This window comes from Mobula birostris, chromosome 3, assembly GCF_030028105.1.
Source record: "Mobula birostris isolate sMobBir1 chromosome 3, sMobBir1.hap1, whole genome shotgun sequence".
NCBI classification, from domain to species: Eukaryota; Metazoa; Chordata; class Chondrichthyes; order Myliobatiformes; family Myliobatidae; genus Mobula; species Mobula birostris.
This window is the reverse complement of record NC_092372.1, coordinates 155,558,827-155,584,983: the sequence shown is the minus strand read 5'-3', so window position 1 is coordinate 155,584,983 and position 26,157 is coordinate 155,558,827. Positions and strand designations below refer to the sequence as shown.

General features: G+C 42.7%; 1 protein-coding gene across 3 annotated transcripts in view; it reads left to right on the top strand.

The window, feature by feature from the left end:
* Positions 1–26,157, top strand: part of mocos (molybdenum cofactor sulfurase) — a 122,510-nt gene that overhangs the window by 44,589 nt on the left and 51,764 nt on the right. For all 3 annotated transcript variants that reach the window (XM_072253532.1, XM_072253531.1, XM_072253533.1), the window contains exons 6-8: positions 5,167–5,366; positions 19,534–19,650; positions 22,399–22,830. In XM_072253532.1, coding sequence (XP_072109633.1) covers positions 5,167–5,366; positions 19,534–19,650; positions 22,399–22,830 — 749 coding nt within the window. The remainder of the gene's footprint in view (positions 1–5,166; positions 5,367–19,533; positions 19,651–22,398; positions 22,831–26,157) is intronic.

Sequence of the window (26,157 nt, the reverse complement as noted above, 5' to 3'; positions counted from 1 at the left end):
TATCCTGACAGTGTATAGTAAATCCATTGATCTGAATCACTGCATCTGGTATGGAAGGGGTTAACCAGAATTCCATGAAACTAAGGACACATGTGGTCCTAATGTCCCTCTGATTCAGCTCCCTAGCTCTGAGATCATCGATAATTTTTCACCAGGGACTGCACGTTTGCCAGCAAGATAATCGGTATTGGGAGTTTAAAACTCCATTTCCTTAAATGCACTTGTATCTCTGACCTGCAGCCATGTTTCCTGTGAGAAATCTTACGAGGATGAATCTGTCCCCATTTGGCATTGTTTCCATCAGTTTTAAGCAGCAATAGTTTATTTAAAATGCATTAAGACATCTTTGTTGACTGTACTGACTTTGGAAGCAACTGTGCTTTTTAGCTGTATCAGGCTGAAATGGGAATATTTAATCGTATCCATTGAGAGTTCCACTGCTACACGAGTCGCTCCTAGGTGCCCCGGAAGTTAAAAAAAACATTTGCTTTAGATTGAAGTTATCCGTTACCCATTGTGGAAAAGAGAAAGGCTCGTGAAATTCCATTGTTCTATGTTCGGGTAAAGATTATGAAAATTGTACAAGAAGTTTTTAAAATTCTGGGTGATTTTTCACAATGAAAAGCGGATGTTTCTTTGGTTGAGAAGCATGTGATGAGAGCCTTTGATTTTAAAAATGAGGAAATATTTCTTTATTTAGAAGTTGTTGGAACACCAAATATTTTACTGCGGAGTAATTGAAATAGACATATTGCAATAGGTATTTAAAACAATAGAAGGTAGTTCAGGAGAATTTGAGGCTTTAGATTAATTTTGAATGCCATTTAAAAAGCCAGCATTGACACAACTTGGATGGTGGCAGTGTTGTACATTTTCATTTGGGTTAAAGAAGCCGCAAATAATAAAAGGAATAAATCATCCTATCACATAAACAAAATAATCTCCCAATTCAGATGATCAAAATTAGTTAAATTATATTGAAACTACTCAAATACTAAAATGTAATCATTAACTTTTAGTACAGCTGTAAATTTAAATTTATTTTTGATATTATGCGTTTTGTATCAAATAAACCAATGTTTTCTTATAACCATTGATAGTAGACTTTTTGACCATTTGAATGCATTGAAATCAACATGAAATTCATGCATGGCATACTCTGAATTTTCAAGATGGGTGTCTGAGTATTCAAAGGTTGAATGACTTGTTTGTGCTGCAATGAAACCTGAAACTTTGCCCGCTTCACATATTCTTTGTGATAATTGGATCCACAAGTGTGACTGATGGAGTTGTCCATCACTTCCACACTTGAAAGAAAGTTGTTCTGTTCCATGTAAATTCTTGGGCAAGATAAATTGCAAACCTCTTGACATCTAGATTTTCAATAGGCTTACTGGTGATTCTAGCTAGCACTTTACTGTACAGATCTTTTATTCTTCTTGCATAAGCTGTCCCATTAGTCACTTGAGGGTGAAGATCTGAATGTCTATTTACCTTGGCCCCTGGAGAACTGGCAGTTCTGCTACCTGTTTCTGATACACTGACTGCACCTCTGTGCTCATCTGGATGTTTTAATTACTTTTATGGCTGAGTGGCTTCTGGTGTGTTGCCAGCATCACTGCTGTGGTCATCTCTTGAAGAAAAATCCACAAAAACAATGAAGTGGAAGCCAATATTAAATAACCTGACCTCACCATTTAAGAGACATAATAATAATAAATAGGAAACATGAATATGAAACGTATAAGAAAGCCGCAATACTAAACACCACGGGAATTGCCCGAATGTTCTTTGCAATTGATGAAAGAGTGTACATTTTCAAATAGTCCATATATAGAAGGTATGTCAAAGTATAACTTGTTTGATTGTCTCTGATTTGATAACCTTATTTTCATCCGATTCCGTAAATTAGAGAGCAGGTTTAAAGCTAGATAAAACCATAGTGGGCCTAGAGAATTATTATATTTTTGATTTTTCTCTGCTCGGGCTGGTAAAACCTGCAATACAGGCATAGCCAACACTCATTTCAGTTCAGTTTTGTAACTGAATGAAAGATCATGACACTTCATGGAAGAACTGAGCAGACTAGATGCCTGGCTTAGAGTTGGAGACCTCTTTCCAGAAACAAAGGGGTTCCTTGTGCCAATACAGGACCAGGTGGTTAGCACAAAAATGATCAAAAATACATAGTAAAAGACAAATTCAAGATGATAAATGCAGAAAATGCCAAGAGCAACCAGAAATAATCCAATGTTTTACAGGATCTTGCAGCAGTTCAACTCTATCTAATTATTTACACAGGTACAACCAAGTGGCAAACATCATTCACCAAAATCTTGTTTTAAAATACAAACTCATAAAAGACACCTTACTATAAATGCATGCCTAATCCAGTTTTAGAGTCAGAGTCCTACAAATTATCTCTCAATAAATCCATTATTACAGATAAGACAATCGATTATAACCATCTGGATATAATATTACAGGATAAAGAAGTAAGAACAACTGACTTAATAGATATAGCCATTCCAAACAAACACAATATACAGAAATCAATAAGTGGAAAAACACCAGAAATATGATGAATTAAAAAAAGAGATTGTAAAACTATGGAACATGAACGAAGTATACATTGTTCCAATAGTATTATCTACCACTGATATCATCCCAAAGTCACTACACAATAGCATTAAACAATTAGGCTTACATAGCAATATTTATGTAAAGCTCCAGAAAACCACAATACTAAACACCTCTACAATAGTCTGTAAGTTCTTTGCAATTGATAAATGATCACACTTGGCTATGCTTGGACCTCAGGATTTACCAGATTGAGTTGAGAAAAAATAAAAATAATGATAATGCTACTATGTCGACTCCGGCGTTGGGCAGAACAGGTCAGGGCTTTGCCTTGCTGCTGGTACCACGTAGCCCAGTACTACCCGTCTTGGGTCGGGTTGTTGGCGCCTCAACCGGCACACCCCGGTGCACTTTGGTTAACCAGGGAGGAGGGTGTGTAGGCACCCAGCAGGACTGAAAACAAAACCTGTCAAAGGGCGGATGAACTCTTTGTGAGTCAACGGTCACCTACTGTCTGTGTGAGGAGTAGCGCGCCACACAGTCTTTTGTTTCGCACCTTGTAAGGCAAGTAATAATAATAATAACATTTATAGAGAACTTCTCATACAGACAATGTAGTTCAAAGTGCTTTACAATGGGGTAAAATATAAAAATGAAAATAATATAAAAATATAAAGTAAACATGAAAATAAAAGGCAAAAAAGATGTTAGTTAAAAGCAAGGTTAAATAAATAGGCTTAGAGCTGACATTGAAAAAGTGTCAAATTAGTCTACATCCCTTACAGTTTTAGCTATGGAATTCCAATTTAAGAGTGTAGTTCAAAAAAAGTTGCTCTGTCAATTACCTTTTGAGGGAGAATGTTTAAATTTACGAGACCAGTGGAAGAAGACCTGAGAGCTTGAAGAAGATTATAAAATGAAAGTGATTCTATGGTGTACTTTGGTCCCAGACCATTAAGATCTTTAATAACAAGAAAGGATCTGTAAAATCAATCCTAAAATATACAGGGAACCAATACATGAGTGATAGGCTCCCTCATCCTGGTTTTGGTTAAATGTCTTAGCAGCAGCATTCTGAATGAATTGAAGTTTGTCAGTCAATTACTTTGGAAGCCATAAAAATGCATTGTAGTAATCTAAGCAACACACACAAAATGCTGATGGAACTTAGCAGGCCAGGCAGCATCTATGGATAAAAGTACAGTCGATGTTTCGGGCCAAGACCCTTCAGCATGACATTTATACAGATGACACACCGACTGTACTTTTTTTCCGTAGATGCTGCCTGGCCCACTAAGTTCCTCCAGTATTTTGTGTGTGTTGCTTGGATTGCCAGCATCTGCAGATTCTCTCTTGTTTGTAGTAATCTAGTCTATTTGATATAAAGGCATGAATTAGTTTTTCAGCATCATTATGTGACAGAAACAGATGAACCTTTGCAATGTTTCTTAAGTGTAGAAATGCTTCTCTAGTCACTTTATGTGGGATTTAAACTTCAAATCTGAATCATGGATAATACCCATGCTAGTTACTTCTGGTTGTACAGGGGCAGCCAAGTTCCCAATTTTATGAAGAAGCTTTGTCTCTTTTGGCTTTGGGACCAAGCAGAAATATTTCAGTTTTACCTTCATTTAGTTTTAGAAAATTATTGCTCATCCATTTGCTTACTGCAGCCATACCAGAAGCATGAATATAGGGTGTTATCGTCATCAGGCTTAACTGAGATACATAATAATGTGTCATCTGTATCACTGTGAAAATTAAGTTTATGCTGTCTAATGATGTCTCCTCAGGGGAGCATGTATAAGGAGAAGAGTAGGGGACCAAAATAGCTTCCCCGAACAACTCCAAAAGGTACATTGTGCCTCATAGAAAACTTGTCTCTAAAACAGACAAAAAATTGGACAGGTTTGTGGATAGGAAAGTTTTGGATGAATTTGGCCGAGCCTGGGTAAGTTGGACTAATTTTGAGGATCTTGGTCAGCGTGGACGAGTTGGGGTGAAAGGCCTATTTCAGTCCTTTATGACTGTATCACTACATGAGCAAGGCCCAGCCCCTAGACCAGCTCTCTGGTTTTCTGATGGCACCTAACCTGCTAATCCTTACTTGCTGATAAGGCTAGCAAAGCATGGTATGAAAACTGTAATTTACTGTAAAGCCAGTCAGAATGCTAAGTTGTTTGCACCACACTGAATGGATATGGCTTAGCTGGGCAGTGAAGTGTCTTGTTCCTCCTTTGGATGCTTTACAGTTGATGCCCATTATTTTTAAATGTATGAACTAGTACCTTCATAGAGTGCTTAGAATGTGGCCAGGAAACAATAATTACATGATTAGATATATGAAGTGGCCAACATACATTTTGGATAGCACACATTGAATGTTACTGAAAGCTTTAGAGGAAGAAATAGATGCTCCAAAAGAAATGAAATTGCTGTAGTTTTTTTGGTAACAGATGATATTCTTTGTTTTAATATTATTATTTGAATGTTAACAATTTATTTTCACAAAATCTAACCACATCAAATCTTGTTCTCAGCAGTGTATTGATATTGACTATAACAGTTCCTTTATTTTATTTGCAGGTGGAATGCAAAATATCATGCTTCATACCTTCAGCCTTGCCCGGTATACCTACATAATGCTTTCCGGAATGCATCATGCTAATGGAAGACCAGTTGCTCAGATTTATAGCGATAATGAATTTGAAACTCCAGACATTCAGGGGCCGATCATTAATTTTAACATACTTGATGAGAACAGTGACATTGTCGGTTATGCAACGGTGGGTAATTAAATCTATTGCCACTTTTTAAAAATCTCGTATGAAGGACGATCAGGCCACAATGTTTGTCATGCTACACAGGGAAGCCGCAACAATCAGAAGTCGTACAGCATAGAAACAGGCCCTTCGGCCCATTGTATCTATGCTGATCATCACACCTGTTTCCCACTTGCCTGCATTAATTGCATATCACTAAGTTCTGCTCTTTCAAGTACTTGTCAAGCTACCTATTAAATGTTGTTCCTGTTCTTTTGTAACAACTTTTCTGGCAGCTCATTCCAGATACCCTCTACTTTTAGGCACCTCTACATAAGGAACAGACACAGCTATTGACCCTATCTGTGCCTCTCGTAATTTTATTTAACCTCTTGTCATGTCACCTCTCAGCCTATTTCCTTCAAGGAAAGCAAACTCAAGCATAGCTACACAAACACGAGGAAATCTGCAGATGCTGGAATTTCAAGCAACACACATAAAAGTTGCTGGTGAATGCAGCAGGCCAGGCAGCATCTCTAGGAAGAGGTATAGTCGACGTTTCGGGCCGAGACTCGAAAAGTCGACTGTACCTCTTCCTAGAGATGCTGCCTGGCCTGCTGTGTTCACCAGCAACTTTTATGTGTGTTGCTCAAGCATAGCTAATTTGCCTGATAACTCAAGCCTTCAACTCCAGGCAAAACCTTTATAAATGTTTTCTACACACTCTCTAGCTTCCCTTTACAGTCAAAGTAAGGACATTCTTCTTTTTGGGTAAAGTACCTTGCAGTTCACTGCATTTGAAATGGCCAGAAATCTATTAGCTGTCGCAGGTATAATTAAAATGTAAAGAAAATTTTGGTCACATATTCAGTACAACATCTGCTCATGGGTTCCAAAAGAGGTTTTGAAATATGCCTATTTGCTAAAATTGTATAAAATTCTCCACAATGATGACGACTGAGGAAAATCTGTTGCGAACCAGTGGCCTTCTTCCAATTTGTTGTTTCTCTTTTGCCTTTTAGATAGATAGATATACTTTATTAATCTATCTATCTATCTATTTGAACAATTGGGTACCCGGCTTACAGGTTATCAATAGCTGCGCAGACTGACACATCAGTGATTACAACTCAATTTCTGATCTGAAATCAATATCTTCTACCTGACATCATTTGTCAGTATTGAAGCTCAGTGTGAGCATAATTCTGTGGGCTGGTGTTAGAGGCTGAAAACCCTGAAGAGCGTGGACAATGATGTAAATCTACATTATAATGAAAGCAATGTTGTTTATGGACTTAATGGGCCAGGTTGTGCTAGTGAATGTTGATGGTTCGGTGGTGAACTGTCAGTATTTACCCATGTTAATATAAGCAGGTTGGGCACTTTTGCACTATATACACTCAAGCACTGAAACCCTGAGCTTGCTGACAAATTCCTGATTGAATCTGTCAACATGCTCCATGGTTCCACTCTATATGAACGTACACACTTTCCGTGATTGCCAAGTGTTTATGCTGTGGAAACCATTCAAAAACCATGTGCTTGTTAAGACTTAACAGAGATTTCATATATCGGAGTAAGGATTTGACAGTGACAAGGTAGAAAAACCCATTGTAATTCTTCATTCAAGCAGCAAATGACAAATTCTGAAAGTTTGAAATAAAAATGTTAAGGTCTGGAAATAGTGAACAGGTCAAGTGGCATCCTTTGAGGAGGAAAAAAAAGAGCTAATATTTCACAGTGATGAGGTAGAAAGCACGGATGTTTGAAATTTAGAAGGGGTGTAGGGAACAATTGTAATGTCTGTGATAGGGAGGTGACCAGGGGAATATAGAGGATATGTGTTGGTGTTACCTGAGACAGGGAAGGCTTATTATTTGCTGCCGGTGCATGTAGAGGAGTAGATAGGGAGAGATGAATGAGAATATGAGTGAAAATAAAATCTTGGTGGAATGAAGAGATTCAGATGTGAGAAACTGTTTCTGGAAATATGAAGTAAAAGCGAATGATGGAACCAGCAGCAGGTCAGACAGTGTTTGTAGGGAGAGTTAAAACCACCTCATCCTGAAACAAACTGAAAATAGGCCAGAAGGGCGTATTGGGAATGGGATAGACACTTAAAGTGAGAGACAGCTAGAAGCTCGGGATGACCCTTGAACAGGGATGTTATTCAAAGCAGTCAACCAATTTGCATTTGATATGACATTGCTCTTTCAGACTCCCATCTGCCATCAACCTGAAAGAATAACTGAAAACCAGTCTTCCCTTTTAATTAAGATTTCCAGCAATAGCTGTGTTCCGTATCTCTCCATTTTTAAAAATCTTTTTCTCTCGCTTGTGAAAATGAAAGCAAAAAACGGATGTATATGTATAGCACGCCAGATGGATGTGACACTTGCACTCTATTAACTATACTCTGTGGTCAACAGCCTTCAAATGGGTGTTGGATTTGGTGACATTGATTTGGGTGTTCTTTGAGAGTCAAGAGTGAGGCATAAAACTCAGTGATGATGGCTATTTTATTAAGTGTACAATAACAAAGGATAAACAAAGGAGCAAAAAAAAGACAAAGTAAAAGAAGTGATCATCTCAGACTCAGACTGGAGATGACCTTGCAGTGATAATAATTAACCCGTTAAATAGCCAGTTCAAGTGGCGTGATACTTGCTGCAGAAAAATTGAGGTTTTTAGAAAATGCAGCACCAACTACACTAGAGTAATTAGAATCAGAACAATTAGATGTATGTAGATGTTTAAATAAAAATTATAAGCGAATATAGGAAAGTAAAACTATAAGGAAAATGCAAGAAAAATAACAATTCTACCCTCTAATCCAACATGGAGTACCCCGAGACCCTCCACGCCACTTCCGATGTCTTTGTGACTATGTTACCAAAATACTGTATTACCAGAATGTCTGTTGTCTCACCAGGGGTCCAAACACACCCTCAACCATCAAAGATGCCTCCCGATCCACACCTCACCCCACTCTCACTTCAGTAAATCTGACCACCAGGACATGACCCTACTCCCTGAGTACAAACAAAGCTGAAGCAGGAGGATTTGGTACAGAAAGTTGTGCTGCGTTGGTCTGAGGAAGCAGATAAGCTTCTGCACAAATGCTCTGAGTCAGAAGACAGGTCACATTCAAAGATTCAGCAGACAACTCAGATGATTATGTCATTCCCATCACAGACTTCATCAACAAATGTGTACCAAAGAGGCTCCCCCCCACCCCACCTTGGCCTCCCTCTCCCCCCTCTCCCCCATCCTCCCCCTCGTCCAATATCCTTTCACCCTCAGGTTCTTTCAGTCATCATCGAGTTACTCTTTATTCCATGCACTCTATCCCTTTCTCTGCACCTTAAAGTGTGCTTGTTTTGAAACGCTTCTTTGTGCTGATGAAAGGCCTGATTCCAACATTTCTTAATACTTGTATTTATATTAAGGTTTTAAATTATTAAATGTATTTTCTTTAGGTGATTTTATGTTTTTAAAGATTATTTTAATAATTTTGATATGTTTAATTATTAAAAATGAAATAATTAATTGTTCAAAGTTTCATTCATAATATATGTACCCAAGCCACTAGTTAAGTGACATGAAGAGGCCAGGCAGGAACAGGCATGACAAAAGCTTGATGCATTTTTTTGAGAACCTGGAGATTGACATATTCAGATGGATCTTTCTTTGATAGACAGGTTTCACATGTGGAGGCTCCCGTTTTGAAAGGAAGAGCAGGCTCGTAAGCATCTGCAATATATAAAATGTTTAATTAATCATTAATATTTTTCTAGAACCACCCAGGTGTAGTATGTCTTGTATTTAGAAGCACTGTATGGAAAATACATGCATAATCAGAATTACATTTGTTATCACTAACTTACAATATATAACATTAACTTTGTTGTTTTGCCACAGAAATGCAATGCAAAGAATTAAAATTAATATAAATTACAAAAAGGGACAAGGTCCAGCACCTGGCCGCGAGTTGTGCCGATAACAACCTGGCCCTTAACACCCAGAAGACCAAGGAAATTATTGTGGACTTCAGGCATGCTAGGAGCCACACTCATGTCCCCATATACATCAACGGAGCTGTAGTGGAGTGGGTATCAAGCTTCAAATTCCTTGGTGTCCACATTTCCGATGATCTCACCTGGTCCCTGAACTCCTCCATCCTTATCAAAAAGGCGCAATAGCGCCTCTATTTCCTGCTGCGCATCAAGAAAGCTGACCTCAGTCCCAGGATACTGACGGACTTTTACCGCTGTACCATTGAGAGCATACTCACCAACTGCACCTCAGTGTGGTTTGGCAATTGTCCCGTAACAGACTGCAAAGCACTCCAGTGGGTGGTGAAAACTGCCCAGTGGATTATTGGCACCCAATTTGCCCACCATTGAGAACATCTACCATAAACGCTGCCTAGGCAGGGCGAAAAGCATTATCAAGGATGCATCTCACCCTAACCATGGACTTTTTAACTCTCCTCCCATCCGGTAGTCGCTACAGGAGCCTCCGCTCCCGCACCAGCAGGCTCAGGAAGAGCTTCTTCCCTGAGGCTGTGACCCTGCCAAACCTCACATCACAGCACTAAACAGTATTGCACCCATATTGTACTGTCTCAGTACTTTTATGTTTGGGTGCTGTAACACTTACTTTTTCCGCAGTTATTTGTAAATAATACTATTCTTTTGCACTTCTGGTTAGATGCTAATTGCATTTCATTGGCTTTGTATCTGTACTCGGCACAATGACAATAAAATTGAATCTAATCTAAAATATAATCTAAAAAACAACAGTGCACAAAAGATGGCAATGGCCTAGACTGGAAATACAATAAGGAGAAGGTTCAAGCAAACAACGCTGACCAGGGAGGCACTTTGTGGCAAAATCTGCAAAAACATCAAAAGCCTGAAGGTGCACCAAAGCAGGTCACGCTGTGGAATGAAGGTGACTTAAGTGCAATGCATGGACTGAACATCCGGTGAGACAATGGAGAACTCCAGGCAGCGGCACCCCGCAGAGCTGAATATCTCTCCGTACCTGAGCTGCAGTTGTGGCAAGAACCGCAAAGACAATTACTGCACGATCCAAACTCAAGACAATGTGGAGGGACAGCAACATCACCATGATCAGACTCCTGGGTGCATTGGTATTCTCCATCTTCCTGTATGCATGTGAGACATGGACCCTCACAGCAGAGCTACAGAGGAAGATACAGGCTTTGGAAATGAGATGCTGTCGCAACATCTTGGGCATCTCATACTTGGACCACATCACAAACAAGCAGGTCCGCAAGACCATCCAGCACCACGTTGGCCCCCATGAAGACCTTCTCACAACGGTGAAGAAAAGAAGGCTGAGGTGGTACGGCCACGTACCAAGATCCAGTGGCCTTGCAAAGACCGTTCTACAAGGAACTGTGGAGGGGAAAAGAAGGAGAAGTAGACAGAGGAAAAGATGGATGGACAACATTAAAGAATGGACAGGGAAAACATTTGCAGTGACCCAGGCTCTGGCAGACAACCACGACAGATGGAACAGACTGGTGCAAAGCTTGTCATGACGGCACCCCGATGACTCCACCAGGAGTTACGGGCACAAGGAAGGAAGGACCTGAGCTGCCCCAGTGCCGAAAAAGGGACCAAGTGAATGCCCCCTCGGACATCCTAATTTATTCATGAAGGGAAGAGAGGATTAGATGGCCCTGATCATCAGGCAGTATATCTTAGAAACTGTTTGATGACGGCCGACATTGACAGGAGACCTACCTACAGGAAATCGACTCACCCACAGCCATCATGTTCAACTTTGCTTAAGAACGATTCGTCCCAATGAAAAAAGAAAGGGGATCTTAAACCAATACAGCAACCAAACAGGAGGGAAAGGGAGATTCACCACCTGAGAAGTGAGATAAAGACCCTGAACAAACAATTCAAAAACAGATCCCCTGACGATAAAGAAGGTGTCAAAGATCTAATCAGTAAACTGCAGGAACAGCTGCGCAAACTCGGGAGGGGAGAGCAGCTGCAAGGGAGAAGGAGAGCGTAGTTTGTTTAAAAACTCTTTCAGGTTTGCCAGGGCTCTTTTCAGCCAGAAAAAATCTGGGAACTTAACCAACTCAAAGAAGAAGGTAGAGGAATATCTGTAGGAATCACACAGCGATCCCCCATAGGAATCAGGGAATAGACTTCAATCCAAAAGTCCCTCAATCAAGAATCCCAGAAACTGAGCTGAACATGGCAGGAGGTCCAGAATATCATGAAGAGAGCAAACCCATCTGCTGCCCCAGGACCAGGTGGTATCCCTACAAGGTATATAAGAAATGCCCAAAACTCCTCCAGAGGCTGTGGAAGATAATGAGGAAGATTTGGACCAAAGGCTCTATCCCACCAAGCTGAAAAATGGCTGAAGGATGCTTCATTCCCAAGAAAGAAGAGTCTTCTACAATCACCCAGTTTAGGACAATCTCCCTTCTTAGCGTGGAGTGCAAGGTATTTTTCTCAGTGCTTGAGAGAAAGTTGACCTTTTACTTAATGGAGAAATACTATATCAACACATCCATCCAGAAAGGTGGCATCCCAGGTTTTCTGGGTGCCTTAAACACACCTCAATAATCAGCCAATTGATCCGCGAGGCCAGGCAGAAGAAAGGTGACCTAACAGTAGTCTGGTTAGACATAGCTAACGCTTACGGATCAATTCCATATGTTCTCATCCAGGCTGGCTTGGACCACTACAATATCCCGCCAGTAACGCGAGACATTATCACCAGATACCTAGGAGGATTCAAGCTACGCTTCACTTCAGCCCACTTTACAACCAGGTGGCAAGACCTCCAAAGGGGGACTCCATCTGATTGTACCACCTCCCCCATCTTGTTTGTCATGGGTATGAATCTCCTCATATCAGCAGTAGCAGACGTAACCTGAGGCCCAGTGTTGGAGCCCGGCATCTGACATCCTGCAATATAGGTGTGCGTGGATGACATCAGAGTAACCACTGTAACCCATGCCCAAGAAGGATGGATATTGGAAACCATGGACAATGTAGCTACCTGTGCTAGGATGACCTTCAAGGAAATCCAGATGCATGGTGAACAAAAAAGGCAAGGTTACTGTGGGAGGGACGGGTGCAAGTGCAAGAAATAGGCTTGAAATGGTCCATTCAGAAGTACAGAACTGCGAGGATGAAAGGTGGTTATCAAAGGCAGTGGAGTTGGGGGTCACAGGAGGCCTGGAAGAAATGGGATCTTCCCAAGCGCAAGATCACCTAGGCAGAGCTTTCAGGACTGAAGCTCTTCCGCATTTTTTCTTCCTGCAGTCTGTGTATGACACTGTCCCTACACCATCACAGTTGCACACATGGTGCTGAGAAAGGACCCTAACTGCAAGCTTTGTGGTCAGCAGGGTTCACTGGCACACATACTGTCAGGATGCAAAACAGCTTTAACATAAGGACGGTATAGGTGGTGCCATGGCAAGGTCCTGCTGTCCCTGGCTGACACACCAGAGTGGGAGAGGTGAAAAGAGACCAGCTTTCAAAAAGCCATGAGAATTTGCTTGACACAGTCAGATCATGGTTGTGCCATCTGCTGCAGGTCTATTTGCACACAGCATACAATTGGGACAGGCAGTGATGATAATCGGTTGTAGATAGTGACATGGAGTTCCATAAGAAGTTCCCCTTATTTTGGTACCGATGAAATGGATTCGTTTGCTGAATATACTCTTGAGTCCTCAAAACTCATCTTTTCCTTTTATAACAGGGTTGTTATCATGGGTGACTTCCCTAATATTGATTGGCACCTGATTAGTTCCAAAGGTTTAGATGGGGCAGAGTTTGTTAAGTGTGTCCAGGACGGATTCCTGTCACAGTATGTGAACAGGCCGACGAGGGGGAATGCCATACTAGATCTAGTACTTGGTAATGAACCGGGTCAGGTCACAGATCTCTCAGTGGGCGTGCATCTGGGGACAGTGACCACCGCTCCCTGGCCTTTAGCATTATCATGGAAAAGGATAGAATCAGAGAGGACAGGAAAATTTTTAATTGGGGAAGGGCAAATTATGAGGCTATAAGGCTAGAACTTGCGGGTGTGAATTGGGATGATGTTTTTGCAGGGAAGTGTGCTGTGGACATGTGGTCGATGTTTAGAGATCTCTTGCAGGATGTTAGGGATAAATTTGTCCCAGTGAGGAAGATAAAGAATGGTAGGGTGAAGGAACCATGGGTGACAAGTGAGGTGGAAAATCTAGTCAGGTGGAAGAAGGCAGCATATATGAGGTTTAGGAAGCAAAGATCAGATGCATCTATTGAGGAATATAGGGAAGCAAGAAAGGAGCTTAAGAAGGGGCTGAGAAGAGCAAGAAGGGGGCATGAGAAGGCCTTGGCGAGTAAGGTAAAGGAAATGACAGGAGTGAAGGTAGGACTGATTAGGGATAAAGGTGGGAAGATGTGCCTGGAGGCTGTGGAAGTGAGCGAGGTTCTCAATGAATACTTCTCTTCAGTATTCACCAATGAGAGGGAACTTGATGACGATGAGGACAGTGTGAGTGAGGTTGATGTTCTGGAGCATGTTGATATTAAGGGAGAGGAGGTGTTGGAGTTGTTAAAATACATTAGGATGGATAAGTCCCCGGGGCCTGATGGAATAGTCATAGTCATACTTTATTGATCCCGGGGGAAATTGGTTTTCGTTACAGTTGCACCATAAATAATAAATAGTAATAAAACCATAAATAATTAAATAGTAATATGTAAATTATGCCAGGAAGTAAGTCCAGGACCAGCCTATTGGCTCAGGGTGTCTGACCCTCCAAGGGAGGAGTTGTAAAATTTGATGGCCACAGGCAGGAATGACTTCCTATGACACTCTGTGTTGCATCTCGATAGAATGAGTCTCTGGCTGAATGTACTTCTGTGCCCACCCAGTACATTATGCAGTGGATGGGAGACATTGTCCAAGATGGCATGCAACTTGGACAGCATCCTCCTTTCAGACACCACAGTGAGAGAGTCCAGTTCCATCCCCACAACATCACTGGCCTTACGAATGAGTTTGTTGATTCTGTGGTGTCTGCTGCCCCAGCACACAACAGCAAACATGATAACACTGGCCACCACAGACTCGTAGAACATCCTCAGCGTCGTCCAGTAGATGTTGAAGGACCTCAGTCTCCTCAGGAAATAGAGACGGCTCTGACCTTTCTTGTAGACTGCCTCAGTGTTCTTTGACCAGTCCAGTTTATTGTCAATTTGTATCCCCAGGTATTTGTAATCCTCCACGATGTCCACCCTGACCCCCTGGATGGAAACAGGGGTCACCGGTACCTTAGTTCTCCTCAGGTCTACCACTAGCTCCTTAGTCTTTTCCACATTAAGCTGCAGATAATTCTGCTCACACCATGTGACAAAGTTTCCTACCGTAGCCCTGTACTCAGCTTCATCTCCCTTGCTGATGCATCCAACTATGGCAGAGTCATCAGAAAACTTTTGAAGATGACAAGACTTTGTGCAGTAGTTGAAGTTCGAGGTGTAAATGAAGAGAAAGGGAGAAAAGACAGTCCCCTGTGGAGCCCCAGTGCTGCTGATCATTCTGTCAGACACACAGTGTTGCAAGCACACGTACTGTGGTCTGCCAGTCAGGTAATCAAGAATCCATGACACCAGGAAAGCATCCACCTGCATCGCTGTCAGCTTCTCCCCCAGCAGAGCAGGGTGGATGGTGTTGAACGCACTGGAGAATTCAAAAAACATGACCCTCAGAGCGCTCACTGGCTTGTCCAGGTGGGCGTAGACACGGTTCAGCAGGTAGACGATGGCATCCTCAACTCCTAGTCGGGGCTGGTAGGCGAATTGGAGGGGATCTAAGTGTGGCCTGACCATAGGCCGGAGCAGCTCCAGAACAAGTCTCTCCAGGGTCTTCATGATGTGGGAGGTCAATGCCACAGGTCTGTAGTCATTGAGGCCGCTGGGGCGCGGCGTCTTTGGCACAGGAACGAGGCAGGACGTCTTCCACAGCACAGGAACCCTCCGGAGCCTCAGGCTCAGGTTGAATACATGGTGAAGTACTCCACATAGCTGAGAGGCACAGGCTTTGAGCACCCTGGTACTGACACCATCTGGTCCTGCAGCCTTGCTTGGGTTGAGACGTTTCAGCTGTCTTCTCACCTGTTCAGCTGTGAAGTCCACCGTGGTGGTTTCGTGTGGGGAAAGGGTATAGTCATGAGAGCAGGGTGGGGGACTGTGAGGAGGGGTAGGAGGGGAGAATGGAATATGTGTTGGTTGGGGGCTGACAACAGATGACTCGTGGGGGATGGGCAGGGGCCACAATATCAAATCTGTTAAAGAACAGGTTAAGTTTGTTGGCCCTGTCCACACTGCCTTCAGCTCCTCTGTTGCTAGTTTGCCGGAACCCAGTGATGGTCCTCATCCCCCTCCAGACCTCTCTCATGTTGTTCTGCTGGAGTTTCCACTCAAGCTTCCTCCTGTACCTGTCTTTAGCCTCCCTGATCCAGGCTTTCAGGTCCCTCTGTATTGCCCTCTGCTCCTCCCTATTTCCATCTCTAAACGCCCTCTTTTCAGCGTTCAGGATGTCCTTAATGTCCTTTGTTACCCATGGCTTGTTGTTTGAATAACAAAGGACAGTTCTTGTCGGAACATTGCAGTCCACACAGAAGTTGATGTAATCAGTGATGCATTCTGTGAGCCCATCAATATCCTCTCCATGTGGCTCACAGAGTGCCTGCCAGTCTGTCACCTCAAAACAACCCTGGAGCGCCTCATAAGCCTCCTGCGACCATTTTCTCACTGTCCTCGAGGTTGCAGGTTTACTCTTTCCCAGAGGCACTTAGCAGGGTTTTAGATGCACCTTGTGATCTGACCTTCCCAATGGGGGAGGGGAGAGGAGCTGTATGCATCCTTAACATTAGCGTACATCAAATCCAGAGTCCTCTCCCCTCTGGTTGTACAGCTCACATACTGCGTGAAGTTGGGCAGTGTTCAAGCCATGGTAACATGGTTGAAGTCACCCAAGATGGTAATGAGGGCAGTCGGGTGCCGGGTTTGTAATCTGGCTATGACGATGTAAATGATGTTACATGCCGACGTCGGGTTGGCAGAGGGAGGGATGTACACAACAACCACAATTGCATACGAGATTTCCCTTGGCAAATAATATGGCCGGAGTCCAACAGCAAAAAGTTCAATATCTGGGCTACAAACACGTTCCTTGATCGTAATATGCCCAGGATTGCACCATCTGTTGTTTACCAGAACCGCCAGCCCCCCTCCTTTGCGCTTACCGCTCTCAGTGCAATTCCGGTCAGCTCAAACGGTCTGGAAGCCCTCTGTGGAAACGCTTTGATCGGGTATGTCCTCGTGCAGCCACGTTTCAGTAAAACACATGACACTGCTCTCCCGGAATGTTCTCTGACTCCTGACAGGCACCGTCAAGGGGAGGCACGGCTTATAACTTCTCTTCTCCATAAGTCTCTGTTGTCTCGACCCAGTCCTCTTCCCCAGGCTGCTCCACGAAGCGAGGGAAGAGATTGCTGAGCCTCTGGCTAGGATCTTTATGTCGTCGTTGTCCACAGGAATGGTACCAGAGGATTGGAGGCAGGCGAATGTTGTCCCCTTGTTCAAAAAAGATAGTAGGGGTAGTCTGGGTAATTATAGACCAGTGAGCCTTACGTCTGTGGTGGGAAAGCTGTTGGAAAAGATTCTTAGAGATAGGATCTCTGGGCATTTAGAGAATCATGATCTGATCAGGGACAGTCAGCTTGGCTTTGTGAAGGGCAGATGATGTCTAACAAGCCTGATAGAGTTCTTTGAGGAGGTGACCAGGCATATAGATGAGGGCAGTGCAGTGGATGTGATTTATATGGATTTTAGTAAGGCATTTGACAAGGTTCCACATGGTAGGCTTATTCAGAAAGTTAGAAGGCATGGGATCCAGGGAAGTTTGGCCAGGTGGATTCAGAATTGGCTTGCCTGCGGAAGGCAGAGGGTCGTGGTGGAGGGAGTACATTCAGATTGGAGGGTTGTGACTAGTGTCCCACAAGGATCTGTTCTGGGACCTCTACTTTTCGTGATTTTTATTAACGACCTGGATGTGGGGGTAGAAGGGTGGGTTGGCAAGTTTGTAGACGACACAAAGGGTGGTGTTGTAGACAGTGTAGAGGATTGTTGAAGATTGCAGAGAGACATTGATAGGATGCAGATGTGGGCTGAGAAGTGGCAGATGGAGTTCAATCCGGAGAAGTGTGAGGTGGTACACTTTGGAAGGACAAACTCCAAGGCAGAGTACAAAGTAAATGGCAGGATACTTGGTAGTGTGGAGGAGCAGAGGGATCTGGGGGTGCATGTCCACAGATCCCTGAAAGTTGCCTCACAGATGGATAGGGTAGTTAAAGCTTATGGTGTGTTAGCTTTCATAAGTCGAGGGATAGAGTTTAAGAGTCGCAATGTAATGATGCAGCTCTATAAAACTCTGGTTAGGCCACACTTGGAGTACTGTATCCAGTTCTGGTCGCTTCACTATAGGAAGGATGTGGAAGCATTGGAAAGGGTACAGAGGAGATGTACCAGGATGCTGCCTGGTTTAGAGAGTATGCATTATGATCAGAGATTAAGGGAGCTAGGGCTTTACTCTTTGGAGAGAAGGAGGATGAAAGGAGACATGATAGAGGTGTACAAGATAATAAGAGGAATAGATAGAGTGGATAGCCAGCGCCTCTTCCCCAGTGCACCACTGCTCAATACAAGGGGACATGGCTTTAAGGTAAGGGGTGGGAAGTTCAAGGGGGATATTAGAGGAAGGTTTTTTACTCAGAGAGTGGTTGGTGTGTGGAATGCACTGCCTGAGTCAGTGGTGGAGGCAGATATACTCTTGAAGTTTAAGAGACTACTAGACAGGTATGTGGAGGAATTTAAGGTGGGAGGTTATATGGGAGGCAGGGTTTGAGGGTTGGCACAACATTGTGGGCCGAAGGGCCTGTAATGTGCTGTACTATTCTATATGTTCTATGTATTTTTCCCTTTTCCCCCTTCCTGACACTGTGCTCTGTCGCATCAACAAGAACTGTTTGAATCCATTCAGATCTTCAAAACATTTGCTGTTCCTTTTGGGACATTCCCTTCCATCCTTTCATTTCCACCATCCCCATTCTTACTGTTCTCAAATGATCTTACAAGTAATTTTCCTTTAATGCAATGAACAGTTTGTACCTGAATCCTGTTGATGAACTGACATACAAAAAAATATTGAAATTCCACTCTTTAATTTATACGCTGACTTTTGAAACGCTATGTTAAGAGTAAAAAAATGCAGCTATTATACTACTACTAAAGCCCAGTACTCCTGCTGGGGACAATGACAGCAGCTCACCAGGTCCTCTGCCCTGGGTTGGTCTTTCAAATTGCCCCTGGATACAGCCCATCTTTTTTTTTGGCGTGTGTGATTCTGTGCATCTGCATGTGCGTGCGCGTCTGCGTGTCTGTGTGTGCGTCCGTGATGATGGAGTTTTCATGGCTGTTTCCAAGGCACAGAGCGAGAGAGACTGTGTGGCGCGCCACTCCCCACACAGACATTTTTGCAGCATTTTCCCTTTGTTTTACGAGGTTGAGTTGCAGTCTCAACACTCAACCCGGCATGGATGGAAAGTGTGCTCGGGGGCGGACCTGACTAGTTTTGAACCCAGGAACCTCCGCTCCCGGGTCCAGCGCTGATGTCGTTGCGCCACCAGCCGGCCACAGCCCATCTTCTTAGTGTCAGCTTCAAGTTTGCATCACCAGTTGTTCTTCGGCCGACCTCTGTTATGCTTTCCCTGGATGTTCTGTGTTAGTGCTTGGTACTTCATGCCCTATCCATCCCCATCTTCTTTTCCTTGTAGGACATTGATTGGCCCTTTGACTTCTACAGACTTCCAGCTTTCATCACATGACCAAAATCCCTGTAGGCAAAGGTCCTTTCTCTCCCAGGGATGAGGTCTTTTGGAACTACTGGTACCTCTGGGTGGTTTTATGGAATGGGGTTGCTAGTCCCATGCCCAATGCTACTTTTGCAGGCAGGCTTGGGACCATCCTTGGCAGAGTTGTAACTATTATACACTAATCTCTTGCAACCTGGTTGATAATGTGACTTATTTTTCTTCTGAAAATATCGTTATTATTTACTGTTACAGGTGGATAAGCTGGCAGATTTATACAACATTCATCTTCGCACTGGCTGCTTTTGTAACACTGGAAGCTGTCAGCGGCACATAGGAATCAGTAATGAAGATGTCAAAAAGAATCTGAAGGTTAGTGTGGACTGCATATTTCAGATCACAACACTTTATAGCCTTAGAATCGGCATTCATTAGCAAGGATTTGTAATTATGAAAACTGGATGGAAACATTTATTTCCTTACATATCATCACAGCAGAAGGTGTTCCTAATTAATCCTCCTGCAGGAGCTCTGCTATGCTGCCAAAACAGTTTGCTTGATCTTCAGGCAGCACAACATTAATCTTTAATACCACATGTTTGATTGATTTTGCTTTCAGAAAATCCTTCAAAGGAAACTTAACAGAAATGCTATGATCTTGGCTAGAAATAGTGAAGTATAAAATAATTTCAGTTCCTATCATTCGATTGTCTGCATTTTATGATATTTTTCAGCTATTGTTTATGTGTGGTAACTTTATTTTTCTATGATTCGGCTATCACTGGCAGGGTCAGCATATGTTCCATCCCCTAGCTGACCTCAAAGAAGATTGTCAGCTACTACCTTAAGCTATTGAGGGCCTTCTGGGAGAAGGTATCCCAAAATGCTGAAGGAATTCAAAGATCTGAACCAAGTGATGTTGCTTTTTCAAGTTTGAGTAGCATGAGACCTAGAAGGTAGCCGTAGGCAGTCTTGTACCTGCTGCTTGTTTTTCTTGGTGGTAGAGGTTGCAGATTTGGGAAACGCTATTGGAGTAGTTTTGTGCACGAGAAATCACCTTCTTCCAATAGTGGAGAGTCTATACAGGTGTTCCCCGCTTTTCGAACGTTCGCTTTACGAAACCTCGCTGTTACAAAAGACCTACATTAATACCCTGTTTTCGCTAACAGAAGGTGTTTTCACTGTTACGAAAAAAATCAGTGCGTGATAAAAGGCAGCGTGCACCCCGAGCAGCTGCCCTGCCCCGGATTCGGAACGGCATTCTAGCTGGCACGTGCCTGTGAGCAGCCGTTTGCAAGATGAGTTCTGAGGTATTGGAAAAACCTGAAAGAGCTCGTAAGGGTGTTACACTTAGCGTAAAACTAGAAATAATTAAGCGTTTTGATCATGGTGAACGAAGTAAGGACAACGTGAGTTTGGCTTGTGGAAGTTGACGAAGATGATGTTGAAGAGGTTTTGGCATCCCATGACCAAGAACTGATAGATGAAGAGCTGATGCAATTGGAAGAGGAAAGGATAACAATCGAAACCGAATGCAGTAGTGAAATGAACGTGAAGCAACTGCATGAGATTTTCGCTGCAATGATAAAGTACAACTTTAATTTTGAAAGGGTACGTAGGTTTAGGGGATATATGCAAGATGGTTTGAGTCCTTACAAAGAACTGTATGATAGAAAAATGCACGAGGCTCAGCAGTCAAGCAAGCCTTCCACATCAGCCACAGCAGACAACAAACCTCGACCTTCGACATCGAGGCAGGCAGTCATAGGAGAAGATGAGCCGCCTGCTCTAATGGAAACAGACGACGAGATGACACCCCAGTGTCCCACCACTCCAACACCCAGGCCACAGACAGATACCGATTCACAGAAAATGCAGCGGTAGCCGGGAGGCACACAGCACATCTTTAAGAAAAAAGCCGAAATAAACATGCTAATTAGTTTGATGCCGCCCCACACGTAAATGTCGGCCCAGATCAGAGGCGATGCAATCGGCACTGATCTGGGCTGACAATTACATGTCGGCAGCACCTAATTAATTAGCGTGTTTATTTCGGCTTTTTTCTTAAAGATGTGCTGTGTGCCTTCCGGCTACTGCTGGACCCCTGCATGCTTCGCAGCAATGTATCAGTCGGCGGCCTGGAGGGTGGGGGCCACTGCACCACCCCAACCTGCAATGACTCAGTCTAACACACCATCATCAGTGTGCTCTGCGCTGTCTTCCCAATTCCAGTAAGTGATACTACACTGTACATACATTATTTCTACTTTATATAGGCTGTGTATTTCTACGTGTTATTTGGTATGATTTGGCAGCTTCATAGCTTAAAGGTTACTGGAGAGAGTGTTTTTGCCAACAGCGCTTGCGTGAGATTTTCTGCCGAGAGCGCTTGTGTGAGATTTTCGCTACCAGGCACTTGTTGTAGAAAAGTATTTCTACTTTATATAGGCTGTGTATTTATCATATTATCTCTGCTTTTACTATATGTTACTGTTACTTTAGGTTTTATGTGTTATTTGGCATGATTTGGTAGGTTATTTTTGGGTCTGCCAACGCTCACAGAATTTTCCTATATAAATAAATGGTATTTGCTTCTTCGTTTTACGACATTTCGGCTTACAAGCCATTTCATAGGAACGCTCTACCTCCGGATGGTGGGGAAAACCTGTACCTAGTTAAGACTACTTGTTTTGAAAATTCCCATAAACTCTGCAACTTCACTTAATAACTTCAAAACATCGTATCAAGAGTAAGAATATATGTTGTTAAAGTGGAAGCAGAATTAAATCTTTTACTTTGTCTGATCATGTGAAAATTTCCCCCAATGTAACAGCACAGGAAGTGTGTGTTTTTAAAAAAAAAAAAGCAGACAGTGTATGGTACTTAAAGGAAATTGAATTGTGTTGTCCATTTGCAAACACTTCTTCAAACTGCAGAGATGTGTGATGTGCTCATCGCTTTGGAATCAGATTTGAGCCCATTATCAAAGACAAAGTTTCCACTACTGAGTATTAGCTATGGAATTAATATAGTATCCTGAGTTGAGTTAAATTAATTCATTATCAGAAGCAGGAAAAATTGTTTTTCAGAATACTAATTGCTTAAAATTATTTCCAACAGGCAGGCCACGTCTGTGGAGATACTTTGGATATGATTGATGGCCGCCCAACTGGTTCAGTCCGAATATCCTATGGCTACATGTCAACATTTGATGATGCACAGACATTTTTAAAATTTGTTTTAGATTGTTTTGTTAAGCAGCCAGTTTGCTTTGACAAAGACACCCTGTCTAAATTAAACCAGTGTTGGACAATTAAAGACAAAAATGAATCATGGACAGAGAACTTCACAGACGAGAAAATCAATTCAGTAAGGGAAGTCACTTCAGAAATTGCTGGAACACATTCCCATGGGGCTGAAGTTCCTCTTTATCAGCACTGTTCACCCAATCCATCAGAGTGGAATAAAAACCCAGGAACTTCTATTGGCAGTGCACTAGTGACTCTTACAAACATCTACTTGTATCCAATCAAATCCTGTGCCGCTGTTGAGGTGAGTATGGATTTATTTTTTAAGTAAATGGTGTGCTGGTATTGTGAAGATGGATGATTGACAATCAGTGTATTGCTTTCATTAGTGCTTATAATGCAAAATAGAAGTATTTTTCGCATCAGTATTATTCATAGTCCTGTTGATATAGAACGGCAAAACCGCTTCCTCTTGAGGCCAGAAATTTTATTTAGTGTATTTTTTGGTTCTGCTTGACATTATTCCTCCAAGTTCCCATTTTTGGTGCCAAAGGTAAGATCAGCATTTTATTGGTAGCCAACATCCTGCAACGCAGTGCTTTGACTTTCCACATTCTTGTTTGCCAAGAGTGCCTGACAAACATGAGAATGACCTTAGTTTCCACTGTGAAGGACAGACATGAGTAATTCTTGAATGACAATAGCCATTTTCCACCACTTGAAGTATTAGCTCCTAGATAGGTGTCTCCCGCTTTTCGAATGTTTGCTTTACGAAACCTCACTGTTACGGAAGACCTACATTAGTACCCTGTTTTCGCTTTCAGAAGGTGTTTTCACTGTTACAAAGAAAGGCAGCGCGCAATAAAAAATCAACGCGTGAAAAGATCAGCGCGCGGTAAAAGGCAGCGCGCGCCCCGAGCAGCCGCTCTGCCCCAGATTCGGAGCGGCATTGCTGAAACATGTTGCATTGAGCAGCCGTTAGCAAGATGAGTGCTAAGGTGTCGGAAAAGCCTGAAAGAGTAAGGGTGTTACACTTAGCGTAAAACTAGACATAGTTAAGCGTTTCGATCGTGGTGAACGAAGCAAGGACAAAATGAGTTTGGCTTGTGAAAGTTGACGAAGATGATGTTGAAGAGGTTTTGGCATCCCATGACCAAGAACTGATAGATGAAGAGCTGATGCAATTGGAAGAGGAAAGGGTAACAATCGAAACCGAATGCAGAAAGTGAAGCAACTGCGTGAGGTTTTCGCTGCAATGATAAAGTACGACTTTAATCTTGAAAGGGTACGTAGGGATGGTTTGAGTGCTTACAAACAACTGTGTGATAGAAAAATGCATGAGGCTCAGCAGTCGAGCAAGCCTTCCACATCAACCACAGCAGACAACGAACTTCGACCTTCGACATCAAGGCGGGCAGTCATAGGAGAAGATGAGCTGCATGCCCTGATCGACGATGAGATGACACCCACGTGTCCCACCACCCCAACACCCGGGCCCCGGACAGATACTGTACCGATTTGCGAAGAACACAGTGGTAGCCAGGAGGCACACAGCACATCTTTAAGAAAAACGCCGAAATAAACATGCTAATTAATTAGGTGCCGCCGACACGTAATTGTCGGCCCAGATCAGTGCCGATTTCCAATTGCATTGCCTCTGATGTGGACCGACAATTACGTGTCGGCGGCACCTAATTAATTAGCATGTTTATTTCGGCTTTTTTCTTAACGATGTGCTGTGTGCCTCCTGGCTGCTACTGCATTCTTCGCGGCAATGTACCGGGTCGGCGGCCCGGAGGGTGGGGGCCACTGCACTGTGACGACTCAGTGTAACACACCATCATCAGTATGCTCGGCGCTGTTTTCCCAATTCCGGTAAGTGATACTACATTGTACATACATTATTTCTACTTTATATAGGTTGTGTACTTTTATGTGTTATTTGGTAGATTTGGCAGCTTCATAGTTTAAAGGTTACTGGAGAGCTCGTTTATGCCAACAGCGCTTACATGAGATTTTCTGCCAAAAGCGCTTGTATGTGATTTTCGCTACGGAGATCTGTGCAGGCAATCATCGTAGAGAAGTATTTCTACTTTATATAGGCTGTGTATTTATCATATCATTCCTGCTTTTACTATATGTTACTGTTATTTTAGGTTTTATATGTTATTTGGCATGATTTGGTAGGTTATTTTTGGGTCTGCGAACCACTCACAAAGTTTTCCTATATAAATAAATTGTAATTGCTTCTTCGCTTTACGACATTTCGGCTTATGAACCGTTTCATAGGAACGCTCTACCTTCGGATGGCGGGGGAAATCTGTAATTATACAAGTTGAAAGATTTTACATTAACTTTGCAGAACTTATGTAGGACGCCTGTGTACTTGTAAAGCAATCTATTATATATAAAGCTTTGTTGTATAAGCTGCAAAAGAAAGTAGTTGTATTCTGGTGTCTCGAGATGTATGAACATCATTTTCTTATACATAAGCTGTTTATTATACTATTTCCTGTGCAGGTCAGTTTTGATTCGATTTGAAGCACATGGTGGAAAAACACACATCTCTATCCATTCTTTATTTGCCCTTGAAACAGCAATATCTTTTCACAAGTACAAAATCTTATTTAAAAACCCTGAAGAAAGCTTCTATTGGGTGATTCTTGAGAAGTTGTTTAACTCGCTGCAGAGCTTTGTAGATGCACACAGCAAAGGCAGTAGAGTAAAAAGGTAGCTCATCTTCAAAGGCATCACCAGCGGACTGGAGATGCATCTGAACATTGTAAATGATAATGCCAGCTTCTGACACAAACAGCGTTGATTCCAAGACTTGCAGAATGTGGCTCATCAGTCGCATCTTTGTGATACTCGAAACAAACCACAGTTAGCATAATTGCAGCATGAGCTCACTACCATCTGGCAGGAGATACAGAAGCATATCTGCATGGAGATCCAGACTGAAAAGCAGCTTATTCCCCAGGGCTGTCATGCAACTAAACAATGCCCCCTCTCCCCCAACCCATAGTTCATAGGCACTGTGGACAATTTTGAATTTCAATACATGGACTTAATTCAAAGATTCAAAGTACATTTATTATCAAAGTCTATGTGCAGCATACAACCCTGAAATTCGTCTTCCTCACAGACAGCCACGAAACGAAGAACCATGAAACCAAACCATTTAAAGAAAAACATCAAATCTTCCCTCCCCCCACTTGCAATAAAATTGTGCAAACTGTAACAAAAAAAGAGTGATAACACAGAATGTAAAACACAAAAACAAAAGGCATGTTTCTGTTCAGCTCATTGTTGATTATCAGTTCAGCTCCAGTAAGTATCCAGGGACTCTTCATGTTGAGAATCTTGTGGATGGGATATCCCACTCCCTAAAGAAAGCCATGAGCAGTGACAGCAGTGATGTTCTTCCCTTCAGGATCTTAAAGGCTTGAAACTTCCAAGAACCTACACAACAGTTCCACAACCTGCTGCCTAAACAAAAGAGGTCTTCAACTTGGGTGATATGTAACTAACGCTGTTGCTGTTGTTAAGTACTTGAAGGTCACAGACACTGATGGATATAGTGAAGTTGGATTGATCCTGGGCAAGACAAGGGTTTGCTCCCAAACCAGAT